This window comes from Oncorhynchus masou, chromosome 1 (assembly GCF_036934945.1).
Source record: "Oncorhynchus masou masou isolate Uvic2021 chromosome 1, UVic_Omas_1.1, whole genome shotgun sequence".
Lineage (NCBI taxonomy): Eukaryota > Metazoa > Chordata > Actinopteri > Salmoniformes > Salmonidae > Oncorhynchus > Oncorhynchus masou.
Window position 1 is genome coordinate 40,987,653 of NC_088212.1, and position 12,991 is coordinate 41,000,643.

General features: G+C 44.8%; 1 protein-coding gene across 6 annotated transcripts in view; it reads right to left on the bottom strand.

Moving 5' to 3' along the window:
• The window catches only part of aopep (aminopeptidase O (putative)), a 125,898-nt gene that overhangs the window by 14,222 nt on the left and 98,685 nt on the right, over positions 1-12,991 (bottom strand). For 5 of the 6 annotated variants that reach the window (XR_010456325.1, XR_010456324.1, XM_064971833.1 and 2 more), the window contains one exon: positions 5,649-5,765. Coding sequence is in view for 3 of the 6 variants with exons in the window: in XM_064971833.1 (XP_064827905.1) it covers positions 5,649-5,765 (117 nt within the window). In the remaining 3 variants the exon portion in view is untranslated. Of the gene's footprint in view, positions 1-5,648; positions 5,766-12,991 lie in introns of those variants that run through there. The other variant, XM_064971841.1, reaches the window with a different exon arrangement.

The following is a 12,991-nucleotide window of genomic DNA, read 5'->3' on the forward strand; positions in this document are numbered from 1 at the left end:
CCCAAATGTATTACTTGGGGTTCGGGCTTGATACCGGTGATAGTTATCTGGCCCAAATGTATTACTTGGGGTTCGGGCCGATTCCGGTGATAGTTATCTGGCCCAAATGTATTACTTGGGGTTCGGGCTTGATACCGGTGATAGTTATCTGGCCCAAATGTATTACTTGGGGTTCAGGCCGATTCCGGTGATAGTTATCTGGCCCAAATGTATTACTTGGGGCTCGGGACAATTGGGGCTGCTCTTTGGAAGATGAATACACGGGCTGCTTTATATAATTAACATTTAATTATTTATTTTTCCAAATTTTCTCATTGTTTCTGTGGTCAAAAAAATACAATTAACATTTAAATGAAATTCTTTAAGAGTCCTGTGTAGTATTTTAGTATTTTGTATTTCCTTGGTGCAAGGCAAATGATAAGCATTAAAAACTTTGTGGATGGAACCTCCCAAGTGGCGCAGTAGTCTAAGACACTGCATCGCAGTGCAAACTTAGGGGTTTTGTCCTGTTGGAAAGTGAACCTTCGCCCCAGTCTGAGGTCCTGAGGGCTCTGGATCAGGTTTTCATCAAGGATCTCTCTGTACTTTGCTCTGTTCCTCTTTCCCTCCATCCTAACAAGTCTCCCATTCCCTGCCAAAGAAAAACATCCCCGCAGCATGATGCTGTCACCACCATGCTTCATCGTAGGGATGGTGCCAGGTTTCATCCAGACGTGACGCTTGGCATTCAGGCGAAAGAGTTCAATCTTGGTTTCATCAGACTAGAGAATCTTGTTTCTCATGGTCTGAGAGTCCTTAAGTGCTTTTTGGCAAACTCCAAGAGGGCTGTCATGTGCCCTTTACTGAGGAGTGGCTTCCGACTGGCCACTCTACCATAAATGCCTGATTTGTGGAGTGCAGCAAGATGGTTGTCCTTCTGGAAGTTTCTCCCATCTCCACAGAGGACCTCTGGAGCTCTGTCAGAGTGACCATCGGGTTCTTTGTCACCTCCCTGACCAAGGCGGACATGAACTGTTCAGAGGAGACTGTGTGAATCAGGCTTCATGGTCAAATTGCTTTAAAGAAACCACTACTATTTTTTATTAAACTAGGCAAGTCAGTTAAGAACAAATTCTTGTCAGCTCAGGGATTTGATCTAGCAACCTACTGGCCCAACGCTCTAACCAGTAGGTGACCTGCCGTCCCAAAGGACAACAATGAAATAAGAGACTTTCTTGGGTCAACAAACACGAACAAGGACATTAGAATGGTGGAAATCTGTCCATTGGTCTGATGAGTCCAAATGTGAGATTTTTGGTTCCAACCGCGTAGGTGAACGGATGCAAATAGTCTGGGTAGTCATTTGATTAGATGTTCACGAGTCTTATGGCTTGGGGGTAGAAGCTGTTTAGAAGCCTCTTGGACCTAGACTTGGCGCTCTGGTACCGCTTAGTGTGTGGTAGCAGAGAGAACAGTCTATGACTGGGGTGGCTGGAGTCTTTGACAATTTTTAGGGCCTTCCTCTGACACCGCCTGGAATAGAGGTCCTGGATGGCAAGAAGCTTGGCCCCAGTGATGTACTGGACCGTACGCACTACCCTCTGTAGTGCCTTGCGGTCAGAGACTGAGCAGTTGTCATACCAGGCAGTGATGCAACCAGTCAGGATGCTCGCGATGGTGCAGCTGTAGAACCTTTTGAGGATCTGAGGATCCATGCCAAATATTTTCAGTCTCCTGAGGGGAAAAAGGTTCTGTTGTGCCCTCTTTACACCTGTCTTGGTGTGCTTGGACAATGTTAGTTTGTTGGTGATGTGGGCACCAAGGAACTTGAAGCTCTCAACCTGCTCCACTACAGCCCTGTCGATATGAATGGTGACGTGCTCGGTCCTCCTTTTCCTCAGCCCACAATCATCTCCGTTGTCTTGATCACATTGAGGGAGAGGTTGATGTCCTGGCATCACACGGCCAGGTCTCTGACCTCCTCCGTATAGGCTGTCTCTTTGTTGTCGGTGATCAGGCCTACCAATGTTGTGTCATCAGCAAACTTAATGATGGTGTTGGAGTCGTACCTGGCTGTGCAGTCATGAGTGAACAGGGAGTACAGGAGGGGGCTGTAGGAGAGCAATCAGCCCTGAGGGACCCCTGTGTTGAGGATCAGCGTGGCGGATGTGTTGTTACCTACCCTTACCACCTGGGGGCGACTCGTCAGGAAGTCCAGGATCCAGTTGCAGAGGGAGGTGTTTAGTCCCAGGGTCCTTAGCTTATTGATGAGCTTTGAGGGCACTATGGTGTTGAACGCTGAGCTGTCGTCAATGAATAGCACTCTCACATAAGTGTTCCTTTTGTCCAGGTGGGAAAGGGCAGTGTGGAGTGCAATAGAGATTGCATCATCTGTGGATCTGTTAGGGTGATATACAAATTGGACTGGGTCTATAGTTTCTGGGATAATGGTTTTGATGTGAGCCATGACCAGCCTTTCAAAGCACTTCATGGCTACAGACGTGAGTGCTTCGGGTCGGTAGTCATTTAGGCAGGTTACCTTAGTGTTCTTGGGCACAGGGACTATGGTGGTCTGCTTAAAACATTTAGGTTTTACAGGCTCGCACAGCGAGAGGTTGAAAATGTCATCACATGCTCGGAGTACATGTCCTGGTAATCTGTCTGGCCCTGCAGCCTTGTGAATGTTGACCTGTTTAAAGGTCTTACTCACATTGGCTGCGAAGAGCGTGATCACACAGTCGTCCGGAACAGCTGGTGCTCTCATGCATGTTTCAGTGTTATTTGCCTCGAAGCGAGCATAGAAGTAGTTTAGCTCGTCTGGTAGGCTCATGTCACTGGGCAGCTCTCAGCTGTGCTTCCCTTTGTAGTCTGCAATGGTTTGCAAGCCCTACCACAACCGATGAGCGTCAGAGCCGGTGTAGTACAATTCAATCTTAGTCCTGTTTTAACACTGTGTCTGTTTAATGGTTCGTCGGAGGGAATAGTGGGATTTCTTATTAGCTTCCGGGTTAGAGTCCCGTTCCTTACTCTAGTCTTTAGCTCAGTGTGAATATTGCCTGTAATCCATGGCTTCTGGTTGGGGTATGTACAGTTGAAGTCGGAAGTTTACATACACTTAGATTGGAGTCATTAAAACTTGTTTTTCAACCACTCCACAAATTCCTTGTTAACAAACTATAGTTTTGGCAAGTTGGTTAGGACATCTGCTTTTTGCATGACACAAGTAATTTTTCAAACAATTGTTTACAGACAGATTGTTTCACTTATAATTCACTGTATCACAATTCCAGTGGGTCAGAAGTCTAAGTTGACTGTGCCTTTAAACAGCTTGGAAAATTCATGTCATGGCTTTAGAAGCTTCTGATAGGCTAATTGACATAATTTGAGTCAATTGGAGGTGTACCTGTGGATGTATTTCAAGGCCTTCCTTCAAACTCAGTGTCTCTTTGCTTGACATCATGGGAAAATCAAAAGAAATCAGCCAAGACTTAAGAAAAATAATTGTAGACCTCCACAAATCTAGTTCATACTTGGGAGTAATTTCCAAATGCCTGAAGGTACCATGTTCACCTGTACAAACAATAGTACACAAGTATAAACCACATGGGACTATGCAGCCGTCATACCGCTCAGGAAGAAGACACGTTCTGTCTCCTAGAGATGAACGTACTTTGGTGCGAAAAGTGCAAATCAATCCCAGAACAACAGCAAAGGACCTTGTGAGGATACTTTTGTACTGGTTTCCTCCAGTATCTATATCCACAGTAAAACAAGTCCTATATCAACATAACCTGAAAGGCCGCTCAACAAGGAAGAAGCCACTGCTCCAAAACCGCCATAAAAAAAGCCAGACTACGGTTTGCAACTGCACATGGGGACAAAGATCATACTTTTTGGAGAAATGTCCTCTGGTCCGATGAAACAAAAATAGAACTGTTTGGCCATAATGACCATCGTTATGTTTGGAGGAAAAAGGGGGAGACTTACAAGCCGAAGAACACCATCCCAACCTTGAAGCACAGGGGTGGTAGCATCATTTTGTGGGGGAGCTTTGCTGCAGGAGTGACTGGTGCACTTCACAAAATAGATGGCATCATAAGGAGGAAAATTATGTGGATATATTGAAGCAACATCTCAAGACAGTCAGGAAGTTAAAGCTTGGTCGCAAATGGGTATTCCAAATTGACAATGACCCCAAGGATACTTCCAAAGTTGTGGCAAAATGGCTTAAGGACAACAAAGTCAAGGTATTGGAGAGTCCATCACAAAGCCCTGACCTTAATCCTATAGAACATTTGTGGGCAGAACTGAAAAAGCGTGTGCGAGCAAGGAGGCCTACAATCCTGACTCAGTTACACCAGCTCTGTCAGGAGGAATGGGTCAATATTCACCCAACTTATTGTATTGTGGGAAGCTTGTGGACGGCTACCCGAAACATTTTACCCAAGTTAAACAATTTATAAGCAATGCTACCAAATACTAATCGAGTGTATGTAAACTTCTGACCCACTAGGAATGTGATGAAAGAAATAAAAGCTGAAAAAAATCATTATTATTCTGACATTTCACATTCTTAAAATAAAGTGGTGATCCTAACTGACCTAAGGACTTTTTACTAGGATTAAATGTCAGGAAATATTAAAAACGGAGTTTAAATGTATTTGGCTAAGGTGTATGCAAACTTCCGACTTCAACTGTAAGTACCGTCACATCAATGCACTTATTGATGAAGCCAGTGACTGATGTGGTGTACTCCTCAATGCCATAGGAAGAATCCCAGAACATATTCCAGTCTGTGCAAGCAAAACAGTCCTGTAGCTTAGCATCTGCCTCATCTGACCACTTTTTTATTGACAGAGTCACTGGTGCTTCCTGCTTTAATTTTCGCTTGTAAGCAGTAATCAGAAGGATAGAATTATGGTCAGATTTGCCAAATAGAGGACGAGGGAGAGCTTTGTACGCGTCTCTGTGTGTGAAATAAAGGTGGTCTAGAGTTTTTTCCCTCTGGTTGCACATTTAACATGCTGGTAGAAATGAGGTAAAATGGATTTAAGTTTCTCTGCATCAAAGTCCCCGGGCTCGCCAGACTCGTTGATAGGGAAGAAAAGCTTCTGCCAGTTCGTGGTGAGTAATCGCTGTTCTGATGTCCAGAAGTTATTTTCGGTCATAAGAGATGGAAGCAGCAGTATAATGTACAAAATAAGCTAAAATAAAAAAATAAAAAATATAAAACACAATTGGTTAGGAGCATGTAAAACGTCAGCCATCTTCTCCGGCGCTGTCTAAATTGAGATTGTTTGGGATGAGTTGGACCGCAGAGTGAAGGAAAAGCAGCCAAAAAGTGCTCAGCATGTGGGAACTCATTCAAGTCTGTTGGAAAATAATTCCAGGTGAAGCTGGTTGTGAGAATGATTCCATATGTGTTATTTCATAGTTTTGTTGTCTTCACTATTATTCTATTATGTAGAAAATAGTAAAAAAAAAATAAAGAAAAACTCTTGAATGAGTAGGTGTGTCCAAACTTTTGACTGGTACAGTATGTATTATTTTAAATATATATATATTCGTAAATATATTATTGTCCCTTAACCCTGGAGTAAACTACATCAATACTTCGGATTCTACTTCCAGCTTATACATACTATATCCACTTGTGTGTGCAGTGTTACCTCAGCGTCCTGCTTCGGTAGATCGTAGGTTCTCTTGATCGTATGTAGTGATGTCACACTTAGCTCCGCCTCCTCCAGCAGAATCTCCAATAGCAACACCAGCTGCTCCGGCATCACCTAGGCAACGTAAATAGAAAGGAGGGGTTATTTGTGGGTCTCAACATGATCGACAACATCAGTATGATTTACTTGACTTCATTTTGTTTGAGGGGTATTTTATGAATAACACCGAAACACATTAATATCAGTCTCTATTCAGCAAACAGTCACTGATAATTCAACTCCACTGGATGGGTTATGAAGAGTGACAAAAAGCGAAACTCGTTTTTTTTTGTGTTTTTTTTTAAATCTGCAAAATATTAAGATAATGCCAAGGCAAATGTTCAGAATATAAGGGAAACGGTGGGGGAATGTTTAGCGTTTGAAGTGGAACGGTGACGGACGGAGGCAGATAAGTTATTCTGTAGACGGAGTGAAACAAGAGAAGAAAAGAACGAGAGACATGATGAGTCTTGCGAACGTCTCAACAGCACACGGTCACAAAGGAGGAACTCCTTTGATTGAAGTTCGTCTCTGCTGAGGCCCAAAGCTTTTCGACTATTAAATATCATTTGATACAAAAATAAAGCAGATTTCCCATGACTGAATAGACTATTGAACAGGGGAAGACAGTAAAGAGAAGATTAAAGAAAGAATATGTTAGACACATTCATTTCTACATTTGTTCTGTTGGGATAGTGCTGGTTAATGCTGTGTTATGTGGTATTCTAAAAGAGGACTTCCAGAGAGACACCCCCATGGTGCTGTGAGCTGTGCCTAGCCTTGCCTGCCTCTCCCTGGGATAGACGAGACACATATTCCTCCTCTCTGGGATAAAATAAAGGAGGCTCCATAGAGACTGATGTGAAAATGGAGCAGTGTGTGTGTGAATATAAATGGGTGGAGGCCAAGCTGCTATTCTTACCCCATTATCACATTATGATCTGGCTCTCTCTCTCCACACACACACTCACACACACACACACACACACACACACACACACACACACACACACACACACACACACACACACACACACACACACACACACACACACACACACACACACACACACACACACACTTTTCTACATTAAATGTATTCTCTTTTTTTGCCGCTCCTTTGCATCCCTCTCTTTGTCAATCTTTCTTATCCACAACAACATTTTGGTAAGGAAATACCAGGAGAACGTTTTGCCCTCCCAGAAAGCTCTCCATTTCAAACACAGGGATTATCTGACCATTGGTTGGTCTGAGAGAATCCCATTCAAAGCCTCAAGTCAAGCAACTACAGCCTATACACTGACAGCAAATTAATGTGGATACTCTGCAAATAGATCTCTCTCTCGCTCTCTCTTACTGTACCTCTATCTGTCCTGTTTCGGTCTTGCTCTCCTCAACTCACTACTCCTCCATTTTGTGAGAGCTAACCGTTAGGTCCCTCCATCTTGAAGGGTCTCTGAGAAGCATGAACCAGTCATAAAACCCCTAATTTCAGCCTCTCTCTCTCTCTCTCTCACAATCTGTGTGAGCGGTGCACGTGAGCTTCGTGTGTAGGGGCGAGATAGGGGATAGGTTACCCACTCTAGTGGGAAAATGCTCTCAACACCGGACTATTGTTAGTCTCAGCCCTGACCCGATCATGAGATCAAACAGTGTGTGTGTGTGGTGCCACCCTCGGCGCCCTCTCCAAGGGTAGGGAGTTCCCAGGCAGGGAGATCACCTTTTCCCCTCCCGATAACACACAGGCGTGCACACACACACGCACACACACACGCACGCACGCACACAGCACCACTTAGTGAGGTAATGTGTTTGGTCTTGCTTGTCTGTTTCATACCCCTCCACATCCATCCTTCCATTCAACCTATCAAACCCCCCACAACTCCTACTCAGAAATACACTGACGAACACTTACAAACACTACTCAGAGTGGCATGAAGAGCAACGGCCATTTAAGAGAGGCTTGGTTTAAACCCTCTGTTTTCTCCCCCATATTTTCATGCTTATGTCTCCGCCCCTCTCCAAAGTGGTTACTCCAATCATGAAGCCCCCCCCCCAGCCTTGTCTAATGGTGTGTTTCTGCCTCATCAGCCTCGAACGCCTGGTGTGGACTAGGAGAACCATCATCATTATCATTCTTGCTGGAGGATGACTTGCTGTTTTGGAGGTCAGTGAAACGGGATTTAATATCCACTGATCTCAAACATACAGACTGGCGTGTTCACACACAGTGGCACATTGAATACCCCATTGTAAGAAGACATGTCTCCCTACGTCAGATGGAAGCGCCCAGAGCAATAACCACACTAACATAAGATAGTAATAATATTGTAATATATGACACCGGGGATGGAACCCACAACCCACAACCTAAAGCCATGCTTTACCAACTGAAACATGTCCAGGAATAAAACAGTAGCTGAGTGTAATAACACTCCGAAAACCTTCCTGCTATTACAGACAGACGGACGGACCGAGAGAGACAGACAGAATCCTGTGATCGTTCATAACTTCCATGGCAACGACACTGGATACCACACTAAGCAACCTGTGTGTGTGTGTGTGTGTGTGTGTGTGTGTGTGTGTGTGTGTGTGTGTGTGTGTGTGTGTGTGTGTGTGTGTGTGTGTGTGTGTGTGAGGGACACCGAGAGCTTCTTTATCTTTGACCTTTTCTCTCTACCTCTCCACCCTTCTCTCTCAATCTTTTTCTCCCCCTTAAAACACCCCTTCTGTCATAGCTCGTTGAGAGAGAGAGAATCACTGCTATCGTGGCATCCACATAGTTCCGACGTTTAAATCATGGGGTTGTTATCAACGTTACTGCTACCAACATCTCCCGAAATATCCATATAGGTACTAAGTCACACTGGCATTTCAATGAGCTGTATGTCTCTCCCCTGCTGTCCGTATCCCTCCCTCCTTTACAGCGATTTGAGTGTGTGTGTCTCAGAATGCTAGTTCAGTCACAATGCATTATGGGTGATGGAGACGTGGAATCACTGTGACATTATAAAACCCTACAGTGATTTCTCAGAGGCCATTCAACCGCGCGTGTGTGTGCGGGCGCATGTGTGTGTGTTTGTGTGTGACAGACCATTCAGTCGCTCCATTGAATTTTATTTCTGTCTGACCGCAGACTCGTAAAAGCTCTCTGGCACCAGCGTCTAAACGCCTCAGCCCCCCCCACCACCCGCCTCAGGTACTGGAGTTACTCTTTCTCCATTTTTCCCTTTCCCCATTTCTAGCTTTAATGTTAGTCAATCTCTTTGACTACCCCTCTGACCTCCATCCCTCCCCTCCTCCTTCCCTCCCCTCCTCACCCTCTCATTTATCTGGCCCCTCTCAGCAAGATTTCCTCCCACATAGGGAGAGGTGACTTTATTGAATTATAGATCACATGTAAGCAGGATGCCTCTCACTGTGTGTGTGTGTGTGTGTGTGTGTGTGTGTGTGTGTGTGTGTGTGTGTGTGTGTGTGTGTGTGTGTGTGTGTGTGTGTGTGTGCGTGTGTGCGTGTGCGTGTGTGTGTTCGAGCATTCATACAATTCATGGAATGATTGGGCAAACAGTGAACAACAAGAGGGAAAGGTTCTTCTGAGTGAGTCACGTGTTTCTCTGTTGGACTTTCAGCCCGGGGAACCAGAGCCGACTCTCTGTGCTGATATCAATCTGTGCTGATGACATCACAGCTGGGTCACCTTAGAGATAGCGGATGCCTTAGAGTGATGCCCCTCATGTTTGTGATATCACTCTCTGTTCCCCTCTCCTCCGGGATGTTCTGCTTTTATCACAATCATAACATGCTCTGGGATTGAGATGCTTAAATGCGGCGCGCGCGTGTGTGTGTGTGTCTGACATTTTATCTTGATTAGAAGGATAAACCCCCCAACACAGCTTGCAGTGTATGCTAAGCCTGATTGTAAGAAGCACACACAAAGTGTCTCATCCGCAGACAAGGCTGCTGATTTATCTAGCAGGGAGGGACAGACAAGAAGGGCCTAGCAAAGAGACTCCTGCTATCACTGTGGGACATTCACGGCACGTACCATACACTGTCAATCCACTCCATAGACACATCGTCATCGCTCCTCTTTCACCCCAGCTGCCAAACTAACCCTGATTCAGATGACCATCCTACCCATGCTAGATTACGGAGATATCATTTATAGATTGGCTCTCGAGCGGCTAGATGTTCTTTACCATTTTCCACCAATGCTCCTTATAGGACACATCGCTGCACTCTATACTCCTCTGTAAACTGGTCATCTCTGTATACCCGTCGCAAAGACCCACTGGTTGATGATTAGTTATAAAAACCTCTTAGGCCTCACTCCCCCCCTATCTGAGATATCTACTGCAGCCCACATTCTCCACATACAACACCCGTTCTGCCAGTCACATTCTGTTAAAGGTCCCCAAAGCACACACATCCCTGGGTCACTCCTCTTTTCAGTTCACTGCAGCTAATGACTGGAATGAGCTGCAACAAACATTCAAACTGGACAGTTATCTCCCTTTCTTCATTCATAGACTCAAGCATGGACACTCTTACTGACAGTTGTGGCTGCTTTGCGTGATGTATTGTTGTCTCTACCTTCTTTCCATTTGTGCTGTTGTCTGTGCCCAATAATGTTTGTACCATGTTTTGTGCTGCTACCATGTTGTGTTGCTTCCATGTTGTTGTCATGTTGTATTGCTACCATGCTATGTTGTCGTCTTAGGTCTCTCTTTATGTAGTGTTGTGTTGTCTCTCTCGTCGTGATGTGTGTTTTGTCCTATATTTATATATATTTTTTAATAAAGGTTAAATAAAAATAAATAATATAGACATCACACCACCACGTGTGTGTGTGTATCAAATGTGTTTCATGCGTGTTTGTGTGATCAGTGTGACCCACTAACGGTATATATGAAAGGACAAAGCCATTGAACACGTCACACCATCATTCTTATGTGAAGCCTCTATAGCGCTTTGAAACCAAATGAAGTCGGTTAAGATGGCGTCTCATGGAGACATAACATGCGCGTTTGAGATACTCCAGGAAGTGACATTGCAGCCTACAGTAGCTCAGTGCGACATCCGCTTATTTAAAATCAAAAATCAAATAAAATTTATTGCTCACATGCACATGGTTAGCAGATGTTAATGCGAGCGTAGCGAAATGCTTGTGCTTCTAGTTCCGACAGTGGAGTAATATCTAACAAGTAATTTTGTTAGACAATTCCCCAACAACTACCTAATACACACAAATCTAAAGGGGTGACTGACAATATGTACATATAAGTATATGGATGAGCGATGGCCAAGCGGCATAGGCAAGGTGCAGTAGATGGTATAAAATACAGTATATACATGTGATATGAGTAATGTAAGATATGTAAACATTATTAAAGTGCCATTATTTAGAGTGCATTGTGTAACGTGACTAGTGATCCATTTATGAAAGTGGCCAGTGATTGGGTCTCAATGTAGGCAGCAGCCTCTCTGTGCTAGTGATGGCTGTTTAGCAGTCTGATAGCCTTGAGATAGAAGCTGTTTTTCACTCTCTCTGTCTCAGCTTTGATCCACTGTACTGACCTCGCCTTCTGGATGATAGTGGTGTGAAAAGGCAGTGGCTCGGGTGGTTGTTGTCCTTGATGATGTATTTGGTCTTCCTGTGACATCAGGTGCTGTAGGTGTCATGGAGGGCGGGTAGTTTGCCCCGGTGATGCGTTGTGCAGACAGCACCATCCTCTGGAGAGCCTTGCGGTTGAGGAGGGTGCAGTTGCCGTACAAGGCTGTACCCGCAGGGATGCTCTCGATAGTGCATCTGTAAAAGTTTGTCAGGGTTTTGGGTGACAAGACAAATTTCTTCAGCCTCCTGAGGTTGAAGGGCAGCTGTTGCGCCTTCTTCACCACACTGTCTGTGTGGGTGGACCATTTCAGATAGTCTGTGATGTGTACGCCGAGGAACTTAAAACTACTAAACCATTTACTAAAACTATTCATGCTTCCCAATCGAAACAGTTTGAGCAGTTCGTGCATATATTATGACAACATTTTGTGACGTTTCTGTTGTTGTTGTTGGTATCTTAAAATGAATTTCTTCTATTTTGAGGAAGTGTATACTGGCTACAGCGTCTCAAAATGGACAAACAGTACTATTGCCGCTGAAGTGAAGGTTTTTTGAGGGAGTATGAGAGCACACTCGTTTGGCTCACCGAGCTGAGTTCCGATAGGCGCCAGCCGAACCGAAGCATGCGGATCCTTAACTCAAGTTGAATGCCGACCGGGGTACTGTAGATTTCCATTAGCAACTAAATAATCCTCATAACTTCACACGTACGCAATGTTTTGATAATTGGTTCAAGGACATCTGGTGTATTAGAAGAAATTGTTGGTACCATGATTGTCTTTACATTTTTTACTTATTTAAATGTAGATTGACCACGAAGATTGGCATTTTTCCATTCTCTATAATTGGGGATCCGGTTTTCTGCAAACAATGCCTGCAGTACCGCTGTCGGACTTGATCGTCCGTGGCTTCAATCAGAGGGGGCAGTCGTTCTACCCTGGAGTGGCCTCAGGACCAGGTTCCCCACACAACTGTTCCGGGAGGTACCCCCAGAGCCTCACCCATTCTCTCACCTCTCAACCCCCTGTGACCTAACGCTGTTCTGTGATTGGCTAGAGCCTCCAGAGCCCACTGCCTGATTGGAGAAGAGCTACTGCGGCCCACCCTGTATAACACACAGCAGCTGAGAACACACACACACACAAACACATACGAAAACACATATGTGAACACTGGCATCTGAAGTGTGTCTGCACCAGCTTTAATGTTCAGACTTGTAACCTTAACTACAAGCAAAGCCTTTCAAACTACTGCCATTAGCATACTGATACGTTTTCAGTTTTGGGGCAATTTCACAATTGTCCTTCTCACAAACCCTATTCAAACCTCACATCCACAAACACACACACACACAGTCACATGTGCGCGCAATCCTGTGGAAGTTTCATTAATTTCTGCCACTCAGTGCCTCGCCACAAACCACAGTCTGCTTAACGTCTCTGCTGTGAGAGGCTCCCTTTCCTCCTTTCCTCCCTCTCTCCTCCTCTCTTCCCAGTGGAGGAACAAACCGGTCAGTCTTCAAAATACAGGCATGTATACGCGCAAGTATACAGAGATGCCTTTGACGTGGACCAGAACAAAAGAGCCGCTGTGTGCGCGTGAGAGAGAGAGAGAGAGAGAGAGAGAGAGAGAGAGAGAGAGAGAGAGAGAGAGAGAGAGAGAGAGAGAGAGAGAGAGAGAGAGAGAG